Genomic DNA, 15,307 nt, shown 5'->3' with positions numbered 1-15,307 from the left:
GCCAAATTTGGTGTAATTCCGCTCAGCAGTTCGGGCTGTAGCTGCGACTAAAGGTTCCTATGGAAAATTGCATGGGGAAATCACATTTTGGGACCCCCCTTTTTTCTAGGACCTCGCTTGACGAATCACCCCATGACTTTCAGGATAGGAGCAGACCGGAGCTGGCCAAAAGTCTTGAAAATTTTGCGAAGATTCGTCAACCGGCGCCAAAGTTATTGGGAATAGAATGTTGCGGATTTCATATGGAAAATAGGTCCTAACTATAACTACCTACCTACCTACCATATATATATATATCAAAACAATGCCCTTCCATAGCTTTGTCCAGACACAAGGGAGCACCCAGTATAATTTAAAACAATAGCCTTTCAGGCATAGAGTGACGCATACATCATGCAAAAAAGAAGCAGAGAACTCTGGGTAGTTCTCAAGTTTAGGTGGAAAGCAGCTTCTGTATAGAGCACTCTCAACACCAGTGACACTCTAGATCTGCTCCCCCTAAATGTCTGCTTTTCCATCAAAGTTTTTAAGTATAGGATTAGCACAGTGCCAACCATGTCGGGATAGAAAGGGACAAAGTCTTTTGCCATTTCTACGGCAAAGTCTTTAAGCATAGGACTAGCACAGTACTGTCCATGCCGAACTGTAAAATGACAAAAGCCTTTTACCACTCGAGGCATAGTATTACAGCTTTAAATTGGTAAAATATTAATCGAGCCAACTTGAAATGAATAAAAGCAACCCCTGAAACGTGGTTTGCACTCATTAGAGCTCTTCAGAGAGGTAGAGCTTTATCCAGACCCAAGGGAGCACACAGTATAGGTAAAAACAATACCATTTCAGGGATGGAGTGATGCATAAATTATTAAAAAGAAGCAGAGAACTCTGGGTAGTTCTCAAGTTTAGGTGAAAAGCAGCTCCTGTGTAGAGCACCCTCAACACCAGCACCACTCTAGCTCTGCTCAACCCAAATGTCTGCTTTTCTATCAAAGTCTTTAAACAGAGGATTAGCACAGTGCCATCCACGCTGAGATAGTAAGGGACAACATTTTTTGATTTTATACGGCAAAGTCTTTAAGCATAGGACTAGCACAGGATCTGTACCTTTTTATTCAAATATAATGACTCACTGTGGCAGCAAAGTTGATATGGCATCATAACCACAAACATTGATATGTTACCTTACTAGCATGGCAGCGTTAATAGAAAGAACATTCTCACAGTCCTTTCTTGTTTGCCACTACTATGAATTCACCAATGAGGAGAATGTGTTTACTATTTATTATATAGTAGTATATTACCTACTGGCGGTCGTCATTAGGTAGTTATATGTTGTTTGCAAAAGAAGAGTGTTTTTTCATTTGCCAATAACTTTGGCATTGCTTGCTAAATTCACGCTACATTTTCCAAACTAGTTTGTCGCTCACTTTAAAGTTTTGGGGTGATCCTTAGAGCGGGGCTGAGAAAAAGGGGCTCCTAAAATGCATTTTCCCCATGTTCATTTGCATAGGGACTTTAGACACGGCTACAGCCCGAATTACTGAACGGAATTACTCCAAATTTGGCACAAAGTTAGTTGTTGGTCCAGAAAGCAAGTTATTTCCAATTGTACATAAAGAGATGCAGAGGATCTGCAACCCCTCCCGATCTCGTGCTGAAATCTGATTGCCTGCCAACACTTCAAACCAGGAAATGTTGGCAGCAATCTTGGGACTCGGCTTGAAGAAACATTTAAAAAAGGAAAGGGGGCAGGGTAGAAATACCCTGATACCCTAGGCCTCTAGTGGGGTCGCACAGGCACCCCACAGGGCCAAAAAGCATTTTCATTTTAGAATTGTCAGCGGGATCTGTTGATCCTGTCATAATTATTTTTTTAATTGAAGCTTGGGCTTCTGTGTTTCATTAGCAATTGGACCCCGGGTGGGCCAGGTCCCAGGGAAATTTTGACAATAAGTAATAATAATAATAAGGGTAGCTTATAAAGCGCATGGTTACGCAGAAGCGTGTCCCCGCGCTACAACTGAAAAACTCATTGCGAGGGTTGCAGACCGGAGATCTTTTATCTGGAGAACAGGTATGTTTTTAGGTTCTTGCGGAAGCTGGTTTCGGATGAGTCAAGGCGAAGATGGAGAGGGAGGGAGTTCCAGCTCTTTGCTGCCAGATAGCGGAAGGAGCGTCCGCCCATGCGGGCCTTTTTGATTCTTGGAACCAATAGTAGACCCCCATATGCTGAGCGCAGATCACGTGCTGGTGTATACCTTGTCACCAAGTTCTGGAGTGGGATCGGAGATTTTTTAGCCAGGATGCGGTGACAGGTGCAGAGGGCTTTAAATACCACTCTGTTTTTAACTGGCAGCCAGTGGAGGGTTTTGAGAGCGGCTTTGGTGTCTGATCGTTTTGGGATTTTTAAGATGAGACGGGCAGCCGCGTTCTGTATTACCTGAAGGCGATTCATGGCTTTGCAGGTGGTGCCCAGGTAAAGTAGATTGCCATAGTCTAGGCGTGATGTCACCAGGGCATGTACCAGTGTTCTCCGTGCTGACAAGTGGGGCCTCTCGGACACCCCCCAGGCACGGGGACCACCATCTCCCTGGGTCTACATGTCAAAAGCAAAATGGGAGGGGCCTCTTGGACTCCCCCATGCCCTGGGGACCATCACCTCTCTAGGGCTAATTCTTTGTTATGGGGGTATCAGGGACCCACCCGGGCCCCAGCGACCACCACCTTTCTGGGGCCAAGCTCTTTTTGTAAATATTTGAGGGGCACCAGGGGCCAGCACCTCTCTGGGACAGGTCCACCAACAAGAAAGGAGGAGGTGCCATGCAGCCCCCCTCCTGGAGTCATAGTTGGCCCTGGGGACCGCCACCAGCTAGGGATGACTATGTCCCGGAGAGCCCACCACAGAGACATAGCTATTTGCTATGGCTTGGCAGGAGCTTTAACTGCTCCAGCCAAGCCACATAAATGCTTTACTTCCAGCAAGCAAAAGCATTAAAAATGCTCTTGTTAGCTGGAAGCGGAGGAGTATTGCTTTAGACACAGGAAGCTGCCTTTCCAGCAGCTCCCTATGTCGAAAAGCAGTGCTGGCTCCTGCAGGAGACGGGTAGCCAGCAGGCACTGCGGTTCCTTCAAGCTTCCCCCGCGGTCCCCAGCGAAAGTGAATCGGTGCCCTGAGTGGGACCAGGGCACTAAGAATAGAGGCCGGGCCCTGTGGGATGAGGTCCCTGAGGCAGAAATCAGCCCAGTAGAGAGGGTCACACAGCCCTCCCCTTTCATTTGAAAAAAAACATTTTAATAATAAAAAGGCTGGGTCCCGAAGATGGGGTCCCGGGGACGTAATCAGCCCAGGAGGAAGGCCGCGTGACCCCTCCCCCGAAATTGTCCCCCAGGATGGGGCCCTCTCGCCCTTTTCAAAAGGGCCTGGCCCAGGGTAATGGGTCCCCAGGGCCAACATTGGGTCAGGTAAGGGGGGGCCACGCAGCCCCCTCCACTAGTTGCTGGAGGCCCCGCCTCCATTCACCACTACTCTTCAAACGCATCTCCTGGCATACTACTAGTTGGACCTTGGGGGCCAACTACCCCTTATGTTACCTCCAGTAAGTCCCACACAAAGTGATATCTTCGAGGTCAATGGAGTCCTCACCCCTTTTCTGCATCACTCTGTAAACGTGCCTCCTGGTGCATGCTGAGGGTCCTTGGGAGCCAGGAACCCTTTCTGTTACCTCCAGTTAGTCCCACACAGCTGCATTGCTGAGAGCTCTTTGGAGGCCATGCCCCTTTGTCCACCACTCAGCAAATGCTCCTCTTGGCATGCACTGGGTTGGGGCATGAAGTCCCCTTTGCTCGTGAGGGTCTGTGAGACCGGCCTCGTGGCGTGGGCCCTCCTGACCAGCAAGCCACCCTGCAACCGCACCGATCCTCAATGTCACAGACTTCCAGCCACCCTGGCCCAGCATCCCGATGGCCGGCCAGACCCCCAACACGCATGCCCGGCCGAGGGAGAGTGAAACCCCCCAAGCCAGACCGAGAGGCGCCGACCCTGTCACACCTCTGGTCTCTTCCCCAAGGGAGGTTTCGATCGACCACCAGGCCCCCGGTGAGCGGCCGCCTCGCCTGCTGGGTGTCTGGAGTTCCTCCCGGACCCACCTGAACAGATCAAAGGGCCGAGCGACAGGAAGCCCCGACACACCGCCCCCCAGGCACCAAGACCCCTCTCGGCGAGGACTCCGGACTTCAAAGAGGAGGGGAAGTATAACAAGGGGTGTGGAAGGGACGGGAGGCAGAGAAGACCTGGACTGACGAGAGCCTGCTGACCTGGTCGCGGCTCGATCGCCCCCCGAACCGAAGAACGCTACCCGAACTCTGAACCATCTGTGCCCTGCGGACGCTGTCGCGGCTCCCCGAGCTCTGAACCACCTGAGCCCTGCTGACGCGGTCGCGGCTCCCCGAACTCTGAACCATCTGAGCCCTGCTGACGCTGTCGCGGCTCCCCGAACTCTGAACCATCTGAGCACTGCTGACGCTGTCGCGGCTCCCCGAACTCTGAACCATCTGAGCCCTGCTGACGCCGTTGCGGCTCCCCGAACTCTGAACCATCTGAGCCCTGCTGACGCTGTCGCGGCTCCCCGAACTCTGAACCATCTGAGCCCTGCTGACGCCGTCGCGGCTCCCCGAACTACGAACCTCCTGTGCCTGCTGAGTGACTCGCGGCCCCCTACTCCAAGAGAATCGGCAGAGATTGCAGAGAGAAGCAACATCCCCTCAGCTCGAGGATTGAGAGCTGTGCGCCGGATACTCCGCAGAGACACTGACTCAAGGACTGTCCCGCTACCTCCATACCCCCCATCACGAGATCGCCACCGTTTGTGGCACTAATTCTGTACCTGCCTTCCGGATCATAAAGATCCCTTGCAACTAACGATAAAGTATATTGTCTTACGAAGAACTACTGTGTGGTGTCCCTCTATTAGAAGAGAGTAAGCGCAGCGTGTGCGATCCTAGGTACGCGACCCTTCCAGGAAGGGCCTCCCCGCTCTTGCTCGGCCTATCTCTGGGAAAGGTGGGTCTCCGGGTGGTCAGGAACGCATTCCGCAGCCTCCCCGGTGAACGCCTTCCAACATTTGGTGGCATGCGACGGGATCCGAGCCAACACCTAGAGATCGTGCAGTAAACGGCTGACGCACTACCAAGAAGAAATGGAAGGAGAAACCTCCCTAGGTGCCGCAGGTACCAACACGAGCACGACATTCCGAGAGGACCAGTTGGAATCTTATACGCACCAAGAACTGAAACAATTTTGCAAAGACCTTGGAATCGCTACCACCAGACTAAGCACGAAAGAGGACTTCCAGGTAGCATTAAAACCTGGGTCGAGGCAGGAGCTCCCCGGACACAAACAGAAGGAGAGCCGCCTAACGAACCACGAAGCACCCCGGGGAGGAACGGCGCCCCCGAGGGGGGCCTATCCCCAGAGGAGCTAGCGGACCGAGAAAGATGTCGCAACCACGAACTAGAACTAGCAAAATTAAAAATTGAGGGAGAGCTAAAACTGGCCGAAAAGAAGCTGGCGGTAGAACAATTACGCCTACAAGGAGAACTCGAGGAAAAGAAACGACAGAGAGAACACAAAGAAAGAAAACTCCAACTGGAGCACGAACGTAGCCTGAAAGAGATCGAGCTCAAGGCTAAGAATGCGGAGGTCAGACCCTCGGAAACCCAACCCCCCTCCTCCGCCGCCAAAGGTCCACATCCCCAAGGATGTGGTGAAGGAATACTATAAGAACGACGACATCCAGCAATGGTTTAAGGCCTACGAAGTCGCCATGACCTCCCACCGAGTCCCGCAGAAAGACTGGGGGGCTGGGCTGTGGGGCCGGTTCCTGAGCGAGGGGAGAGATACCCTGCTGGACCTGCCCTCCACGGTGCTGAACTCCTACAGTCACATGAAAGAGGCCCTAGTAGCCAGATATGGGCTCACCCCTGAAATGTACCGGCAACGATTTAGAGACTGCAAGAAGATACCCGGTACCACCTGGGTGGAGTACGTGAACTTTTACAGCCGGGCCATGGACGGGTGGATCAAGGGCAGCAAGGTCTCCACCTTTGAGGAGCTGTTCGACCTAATCGCATGGGAACACTTGTCTGCCAATTGCTTTGTGGAGTTGCGCCAGCACCTCCTGGACAGCAAACTCACGGACCCTCGAAAACTGGCCGTCGAGGCTGACCGATGGGTAAACACCCGGGCCTCCCGGGGTCCCGTGGGAGACTACGGTCGCCACAGTCAGGGACCCCCCGCCAGAGGGGCGGAGGGAATCAAGGCCGGCCAAGAGAACTCCCGGGGGGATCCCAGCTCAGTCCCCCCAGAGGACAACCTCCGCCCTTTCCAGCTCCACCTCCGGCCAGCACCGGGCCACCGGGGAGGTCGGGGCCCCGAGTGAGGATCACCTGTTTCCGCTGCCAACAGACCGGACACTATGCCAGCGACCCTCAATGTCCCATGTACCAACGACCCGCCACGACAACCCCGCCGGCTCGACAAATGGCCTCCGTAGCCCTGGGGGAAGAGATGGAAGACTCCGAAGAATGGGAACCAGCCGCCATGGCCTTGGTCTCCCTAGGGGACCGAGAGATGGTCCCCGGAACGTCCCTGCCCGCCAACACGAAGAAGTACCGACAGCAGGTGATGGTCAACGGTCACCGCGTCGAGGGCCTCCGGGACACGGGGGCGAGTGTCACGGCGGTTCACTGTCACCTGGTCTCCGAAGATCAGATCCTGCCCGACGCCTTTTGTCCAGTCATATCGTCAGACAATTCCGAGAGCCTCTTCCGGATGGCCCTAGTTCCCTTCGAATGGGGGGGAGTCACCGGCAAGTTGAAGGTGGCAGTCCGAACCTCCCAGCCCGTAGACTGTCTCCTGGGCAACGACCTTGAGAATTCCCCGTGGGGACAAGTGGAACGAAGAGCCCATCTCGAGATGATGGGCCTACCCGAATGGGTATGCGCCACCATGCGCTCGATGACTCTCAGATTGCCTTCATCCGAGGGAGGGGAGGCCATGCCGCGGAACACCGCCACCATCCCCGAGGTCCGGGATGCACCACCCGAGCCCGACGACCCCCTTCCGGACGAAGCGACCGTTCCCGACGAGGGGTCCGTGCCTCCAGACCCCGAACCCCTGACCGAGCTCGGGGACCTGCCGGAAATGGCCCAGTGGCACTGCGAAGGAGGCCGCTCCCGAGAAGAATTCTGCCAAGAACAATCCACCTGCCCTTCTCTCCTTGGACCCCGACAGCAGGCCGAGGCCCAAGCAACAGGCGACCGGACCGGCACCCACTGGGTAAACTGGGAAAACGGCCTCCTGTACAGCGAACAGAAGTCGGCCGAGTTGGGATCGGCCCGAGTACTGGTGGTACCCCTGCGCTTCCGAAGTCTCCTCCTGGGCCTGGCCCATGATGTACCCCTGGCCGGACACTTAGGCCAAGATAAGACCTACCAGCGACTCGTCACCCACTTCTATTGGCCCAAGATGCGAGCGAATGTGGAGGCCCACTGCAAGTCCTGCCTCACGTGCCAGTCCAGCGGAAAGAGTGGGGGGAAGCGCAAGGCTCCGCTACAACCCTTCCCCGTCGTCAGTACCCCTTTTGAGCGGGTAGGAATCGACATTGTGGGACCGCTGGACCCCAAGACCGCCCAGGGCCACCGGTTCATCCTCGTCCTGGTGGACCATGCCACCCGCTACCCTGAAGCCATCCCCCTCCGCACCTTGACGGCCCCCGTGGTAGGCCGGGCCTTGATGGGGATCTTCTCCCGCATGGGGTTCCCTCGCGAAGTCGTGAGTGATCGGGGCACGAACTTTATCTCCAAATACATGAGGTCCGTATGGCAGCAGTGCGGAGTATCATACAAGTTCACCACCCCATACCACCCCCAAGGGAATGGCCTAGTCGAGCGATTTAACAGGACACTGAAAGGAATGATCATGGGCCTCGAAGAACCTCTACGCCGGAGATGGGATGTCCTCCTCCCATGCCTCCTGTTCACCTACCGAGAGGTTCCACAAAAATCCCTGGGGTTCAGCCCATTCGAACTGCTATACGGACACCCCGTCCGGGGACCCCTGAGCCTGGTCAAGGAGGGTTGGGAAACGACTCTCCGGGGGACCCCTCTGGATGTGTTCCGATACATCTTGACGCTCCGCAACCAGACCCGGAAATTCCGAGAACTCGCAGAGGCGAACCTCGAGGCTAGCCAGGAAGAGATGAAGCGCTGGTATGACCAGAATGCTACGCTGGTCGAGTTTAAGCCGGGCCAACAAGTCTGGGTCATGGCCCCGGTGAAACCCTGCGCCCTCCAAGATAAATGGACTGGACCCTTCAAGGTGGTCGAGCGGAAGAGCCAAGTCACCTATCTCGTCGATGTGCAGTCCCCGCGGAACCCCCTCCGTGTCCTCCACGTGAACCGCCTCAAACCCCACTTTGTGAGGACGGAGTTGAGTTTACTCCTGGCCACCGACGATGGGGCCAAAGAAGACACCGAGCCCCTTCCAGACCCCCTGGAGGCGAAAGAGACCGATGGTTCCGTGGAGGGGGTGAGACTGTCAACCGCCCTCACAGCCCAACAGTCCGACGACTGCCGCCAGCTACTAAGGCAGTTCATGGACCTCTTCTCCCTAACCCCTGGGGTCACCGACTGGTGTGTCCACGACGTGAACACCGGCGACAGCCCGCCAGTGAGACACCGGGCCTACCGGGTCCCTGATCGGGTCTGAACCTGCATCCAGACCGAGGTAGCGAAGATGTTGGCCCTCGGGGTGATTGAACCCTCCGACAGCCCCTGGGCCAGCCCGGTAGTCCTGGTTCCGAAAGCGGCTGCCCCTGGTGTCGCCCCCGAGCTTAGGTTTTGCGTGGACTACCGAGGACTCAATGCGGTCACCCGAGCGGACGCTCACCCTATCCCCCGCGCAGACGAGCTCATCGACCGCCTCGGGGCCGCTCGCTATCTCAGCACCTTCGACCTAACTTGTGGATACTGGCAGATTGCCCTCACCGAGGGAGCCAAGGAGCGCTCTGCCTTCTCCACCCCGGATGGGCACTACCGCTTTAGGGTGATGCCGTTTGGAATGAAGAATGCCCCGGCCACCTTCCAGCGGCTGGTGAACAGGGTTCTGTCCGGACTAGAGGGGTTCAGCGCCGCGTACCTCGACGATATAGCGGTATTCAGCTCCCAATGGACCGAGCACCTCCAGCACCTCCGACAAGTCCTGCTGACTCTGCGCCAGGCCGGCCTCACCATCAAAGCCAGCAAATGTCAAATTGGGCAAGGCTCCGTGACCTATCTGGGGCACCAGGTGGGAAGCGGACAGGTAGCCCCCGTCCAGCCGAACTATGGCAGCATCGCAGGCCCCCTCACAGAGCTAACCTCCAAAAAACACCCCAAGAAAGTACAATGGACTCCCCCATGCCAGAAGGCGTTCGACGCCCTAAAAGCCGCTATATGTACTGCTCCGGTGCTTAAAGCCCCCGACTGCGCCCAGGAGTTTGTGGTCCAGACGGACGCCTCGGAACACGGCATCGGGGCAGTCCTCTCACAGTTCAACGACAAGGGTATCGATCAGCCCATAGCCTTCATCAGCCGCAGGTTGCTGCCCCGAGAACAGCGGTGGAGCACAATTGAAAGAGAGACCTTCACAGTCGTCTGGGCCCTCAAAAAGCTACGGCCCTACCTGTTCGGAACACACTTCCGAGTGCAAACAGATCACTGACCCTTGCGGTGGTTGATGCAGATGCGAGGGGAAAACCCCAAACTGCTACGCTGGTCCATCTCCCTCCAGGGGATGGATTTCACTGTGGAACATCGCCCCGGGACGGACCACGCCAACGCAGACGGCCTGTCCCGATTCTTCCGCTTCAGCGAGGAGAACCCCCAAGTGGATGGGTAGTTCTCCCCGCCTTTCAGCTGGGGGGGGGCGCGTGTGAGACCGGCCTCGTGACGTGGGCCCTCCCGACCAGCAAGCCACCCTGCAACCGCACCGATCCTCAATGTCACAGACTTCCGGCCACCCTGGCCCAGCATCCCGATGGCCGGCCAGACCCCCAACACGCATGCCCGGCCGAGGGAGAGTGAAACCCCCCAAGCCAGACCGAGAGGCGCCGACCCTGTCACACCTCTGGTCTCTTCCCCAAGGGAGGTTTCGATCGACCACCAGGCCCCCAGTGAGCGGCCGCCTCGCCTGCTGGGTGTCTGGAGTCCCTCCCGGACCCACCTGAACAGATCAAAGGGCCGAGCGACAGGAAGCCCCGACACACCGCCCCCCAGGCACCAAGACCCCTCTCGGCGAGGACTCCGGACTTCAAAGAGGAGGGGAAGTATAACAAGGGGTGCGGAAGGGACGGGAGGCAGAGAAGACCTGGACTGACGAGAGCCTGCTGACCTGGTCGCGGCTCGATCGCCCCCCGAACCGAAGAACGCTACCCAAACTCTGAACCATCTGAGCCCTGCGGTGCTGTCGCGGCTCCCCGAACTCTGAACCACCTGAGCCCTGCTGACGCGGTCGCGGCTCCCCGAACTCTGAACCATCTGAGCCCTGCTGACGCTGTCGCGGCTCCCCGAACTCTGAACCATCTGAGCCCTGCTGACGCTTTCGCGGCTCCCCGAACTCTGAACCATCTGAGCCCTGCTGACGCCGTTGCGGCTCCCCGAACTCTGAACCATCTGAGCCCTGCTGACGCTGTCGCGGCTCCCCGAACTCTGAACCATCTGAGCCCTGCTGACGCCGTCGCAGCTCCCTGAACTACGAACCTCCTGTGCCTGCTGAGTGACTCGCGGCCCCCTCCTCCAAGAGAATCGGCAGAGATTGCCGAGAGAAGCAACATCCCCTCAGCTCGAGGATTGAGAGCTGTGCGCCGGATACTCCGCAGAGACACTGACTCAAAGACTGTCCCGCTACCCCCATACCCCTCATCACGAGATCGCCACCGCTTGTGGCACTAATTCTGTACCTGCCTTCCGGATCATAAAGATCCCTTGCAACTAACGATAAAGTATATTGTCTTACGAAGAACTACTGTGTGGTGTCCCTCTATCAGAAGAGAGTAAGCGCAGCGTGTGCGATCCTAGGTACGCGACCCTTCCAGGAAGGGCCTCCCCGCTCTTGCTCGGCCTATCTCTGGGAAAGGTGGGTCTCCGGGTGGTCAGGAACGCATTCTGCAGCCTCCCTGGTGAACGCCTTCCAACAGGGTCCTTGGAGACCAGCTATCCCTCCTGTTACCTCCAGTAAGCCCCACACAGCTGGAATGCTAAGCGGTCTTCTGAGGCCACACCCCCTTTCTCCACCACTCTGCAAATGTGAATACTAGTTAAAAAACCCATAGGAATTCATTAAAAAAAAAAACCCAAAGGTTACAGAGACATTAGAGTTAGGAAATAGAATTTAAAAATGGTTACGTGCATGCACTACCCACCTCTTATTTATAAACTTGTGGATGGGCATAGTCCATTGTTATTTACTCCATCAGATAAATACCACCAGCTCTGCGCAGGAGGAGTTTTGGAGTGCTGATTCCTCTTGTGGGAATGGTTGATATATGCAATGTATGATTGTGATTTTTATGTACTTGGAATTACCACATGTTAACATCAAAACAGGCCATAAATTCATACCACATGAGTTATAAACAGACCACTAGTTCCAACTGCAAGATGTAGCATGACACATACACCTTTACGTTCACAGCGTCCTCCATCAGAAGGCGAGATAAACTAGTATAGGCTTGTTGCTCTTCGTTAAGTGAAGCAATGATGCTTTACCTGCAAGCGCCGCCCATCTCGTTAAGGCTTTCTCTGCATCCCTCAGAGTAGCATTGATTTGGTTCAAGGTGTCTTGTGCCACACAGTTTGCTTCAGCTGCCTGGGTCAGGCTCTGCTGGTAGCCTTCAGTCTGAGCTTCATATTGAGTTGTTGATTCCATGGACTCCAGCACTTGCATGATTATGGGAAAATATCAAACATATTCAGGTTCAGATAAGATGTTTTAATAACTACTGAGTAATAGCACATTTTACACTACAAAGTCACTGTATACAAATTCAACTGAAGAAATATTTATGTTGATTGAACATGGAAGCTTTATGGAATACATAGAAGCCTGGATTTAAAAGATCAACTAAGTATGAATAAGACTATGTAAAATAAATGAGGTACCAAGAGAGAGTAACACATCTGCTTTTGCAAAAATCGTGGTGGATTAAATTACTGGCGTGCCTGTTCCTTGAAATGGATGACCTTATTTTGCGAAATCAACTCAGGATCCCCTAGGACCTGGCACAGGGCTAAGACAACAAAACCTGCTGGGATGCAGAAAAAGTACTGAACCGGTTCATTGCTTGTCTGCAAAACTCTTGATAAGGTTAATCTCTATTATGGTTTATTTTTATTTAAGTATTTATGTTATTTGCCATCTTATAAAACAGAGACCCCCCACCCAACCAATTTGCAGAGCGCTGTACAGAACAAAAGTTAAACAAGTGAAAGAGAGTCAGTCATACATTTCCAGTGATAACATAACTGACAGTTACAATATTAAAAGAGGCAGGAAGGTTATGCAGAGTGAATACATAAGAAATATTACACCAACAACAGACATTACAAATTCAAAGCAGTACCAAGGAGTTACTCGAAATCAATACATGGATATTAAACAGAAGAATAGTTTCGAATCTCAATTCAGCATAATTGCTCTTTCAATACACTAGCCACAATCTGGACAGGCTGCATGAAAAGAGGCAGAGTTATGTAAATGTAAAATGTAAATTGATACTTGTATAGCACACTACTCACCCGCAAGGGTCTCAAGGCGCTTGTACAAATACCGCAGTGGAACCCATCCTGGCTTTCCCTGTGAGGCGTCCACTCCTGGGCAGCCCCAAGGTGGAGGCCAGGCATCCTTAGCGTTGTGGGGGCTGTTGTGGAGATTAAGAAAGCTATTGCCCAGAGTTGCACTCCATGATTAGAATAGGCACCTAGGCGAGAATTATCAGGTCTGTAGAATTTTTGAGCCCAAGACCTGCCGAGGCAGGGAATTGAACCCTGGTCCCGGGCTAGACCTCTGCATCAGGGTCTGCCAGTCTAATCATTGAGCCACACTTCTCCACTAGTTATGACTAGCACTGTTATAAAGTGGATGCCAGAAGTCATGGACTTCCTGAGCATAAGCATGAGAGCGTAAAAGAAAGTTGTGACATGAACCTTGGTATTAATTAGACAGGTGCAGGTGTTTCACATTGAGCAACTTCTTAACAAGTGGGGTTTGAAAAGAGGACGAAATTGGACAAAAATCGCGCACTCGTGTTGTAAAGCGAGGTACTCAAAGTTGGGAAAAAGGTCGTGGGTGCAAGCGAGTAAATCCCCCTGAGCTGGGATGAATACGGGTTGAGGCACGTTCTGAATGAGAGCGCGTCGCTCGTGTTGCACTCCGATGTGCAACACGAGCGACGCGCTCTCATTCAGAACGTGCCTCAACCCGTTTGAAAAGAGGAGCCATTTGTGATATGAATAGGCAAGGGGTCAATTGAGAGCCTCTTATCGTAAGATAAGAAAGGAGCAATGAGCTCCTGAAGTAGAAACCTGCCAGTGGCATAGGGAATAGCTCTTGGTAGAGTAAGGGCCTGATTTAGATCTCGGCAGACGGGTTACTCCTTCAAAACGGTGACGGATATCCTGTCCGTCGAAATGTAAATCCCATCGGATATAATTGCATTTATATTTCGGTGGACAGGATATATATCACTGTTGTGACAGAGTAACCCCTCTGCCAAGATCTAAATCAGGCCCTTTGTCAGTGCTTAATTTGAGCCTATAGTTTCCGGTGCGGAGCACCGGCACTTAATTGTCAACATCAGCACTTCTGACAGTCTGGTGGCGGTGTGTGACTAATTTAGAGAGGACCACAACAACAGGTAATTAATAATTCAATATACATTAAACATTTCTATTACATGCCACCCAAGTCATTATTATAGCTGTGGGGGCCTGGAATAGTCTGAATTGTCACACTTGTAGGAGTGTGATGACTAGTAGTTGTGTTGTTACTAATATTGTCAGTGCTGTCAAGGGCAATGTGTGGTGCAAGCAGCAGTGGCCTCTTGGCACTTGTTTTTTCACAAATTAAGCACTGTCCTTAGTCTGTTTTTTGTGACGGCCCACAATTCAGGAGATCAGAATACCAAAGTCTTGACTAACGGTTTCAAATTCTGGAAGAAAAGAATATTTAATAGCTTGGTTGAGGTTGTGAATGTGGAATCTTGCAAAGTGTATGTGACCTTCGAAGTTAAGATTGGAGTGAAGCGAAAACCTATGGTTTTGACACCCTTGGCCACGTTGGGCTTATAGCTGACGTCTTTAAGAGTTCAAGCAAGAGATGGTTTCGGGCCTTTTCAGAACTATGGATGCGGAGAAGAAATTCCCACAATATGATCATTTGGAGTACCTAGTTATGCCCCTCAGCCTTTGTAATGCCCAAGCTGTTTTGCAACACTTTGTCAACAAAACCTTTCGAAATCTCTTGGATGTCTTCATGTTGGTTTATCTAGACACATCTTAATTTGCTCAGACTCCTTAGAAGTACACCGTTGTCAGGTTTGAGAGTTTGACACCCAGTTGAGAACGCATTCAGTCTGTGCCAAAGCATGAAAGGGCCTATTTGAAGTTCCTAACTTATGGCCTGATTTAGATCTCAGTGGACAGAATACTCCATCACAATGGTGATGGATATCCCATCTGCCAAAATATAAATCCTCTAGGATATCATGGGATTTATATCTCACCACCGTTTTGATTGAATAATTCATCCGCCGAGATCTAAATCAGGCCATAATCATCTCACAATTTTAGATCTCTGGATGCATGGATCCGACAAAAAAAAAAATAAGTTCTGGATTGGCCAACTCCTCAAACTGTTAAGGAAATATAAAAAATATATGCAATTTTTCATCTGCATTTTTCTAATCATTTTCTGTCATCATTTAGTTCATTCCTTCAACTCACAGGAAGGAAGTGGAATTATATTGGGGTGAGGAAACTGGATCAAGCCTTTCAGAGATGTGTCAAATGAACTTATCTGGACGTTTAGAATCAACAATAACTACAGTAATTGCCTGATAAAAGTTCTCTCCAATATGGATTATTATATCTGGGTAGAACCCCTTTTTTCTTTGCGAAAAGACTCAGTCCAAAGTAATGAAATGGTGTCACAATTCACCTGCTGCTGGCAATCTAGAACGATGCAGGATAATAGAAATATTAGTACAGATTT

At 52.5% G+C, this 15,307-nt stretch overlaps 1 protein-coding gene across 2 annotated transcripts in view; it reads right to left on the bottom strand.

Annotated features, from left to right (window-relative positions):
- Nucleotides 1-15,307, bottom strand: part of LOC146863690 (uncharacterized) — a 367,891-nt gene that overhangs the window by 123,356 nt on the left and 229,228 nt on the right. For both annotated transcript variants that reach the window (XM_085627822.1, XM_085627823.1), the window contains one exon: nucleotides 11,806-11,976. In XM_085627822.1, coding sequence (XP_085483948.1) covers nucleotides 11,806-11,976 — 171 coding nt within the window. The remainder of the gene's footprint in view (nucleotides 1-11,805; nucleotides 11,977-15,307) is intronic.

The sequence above is a fragment of the Triturus cristatus genome, chromosome 2_1 (genome assembly GCF_964204655.1).
Source record: "Triturus cristatus chromosome 2_1, aTriCri1.1, whole genome shotgun sequence".
Classification (NCBI taxonomy): Eukaryota; Metazoa; Chordata; class Amphibia; order Caudata; family Salamandridae; genus Triturus; species Triturus cristatus.
The sequence above is the reverse complement of the archived record's forward strand: the minus strand, read 5'-3'. Positions and strand labels throughout refer to the sequence as shown.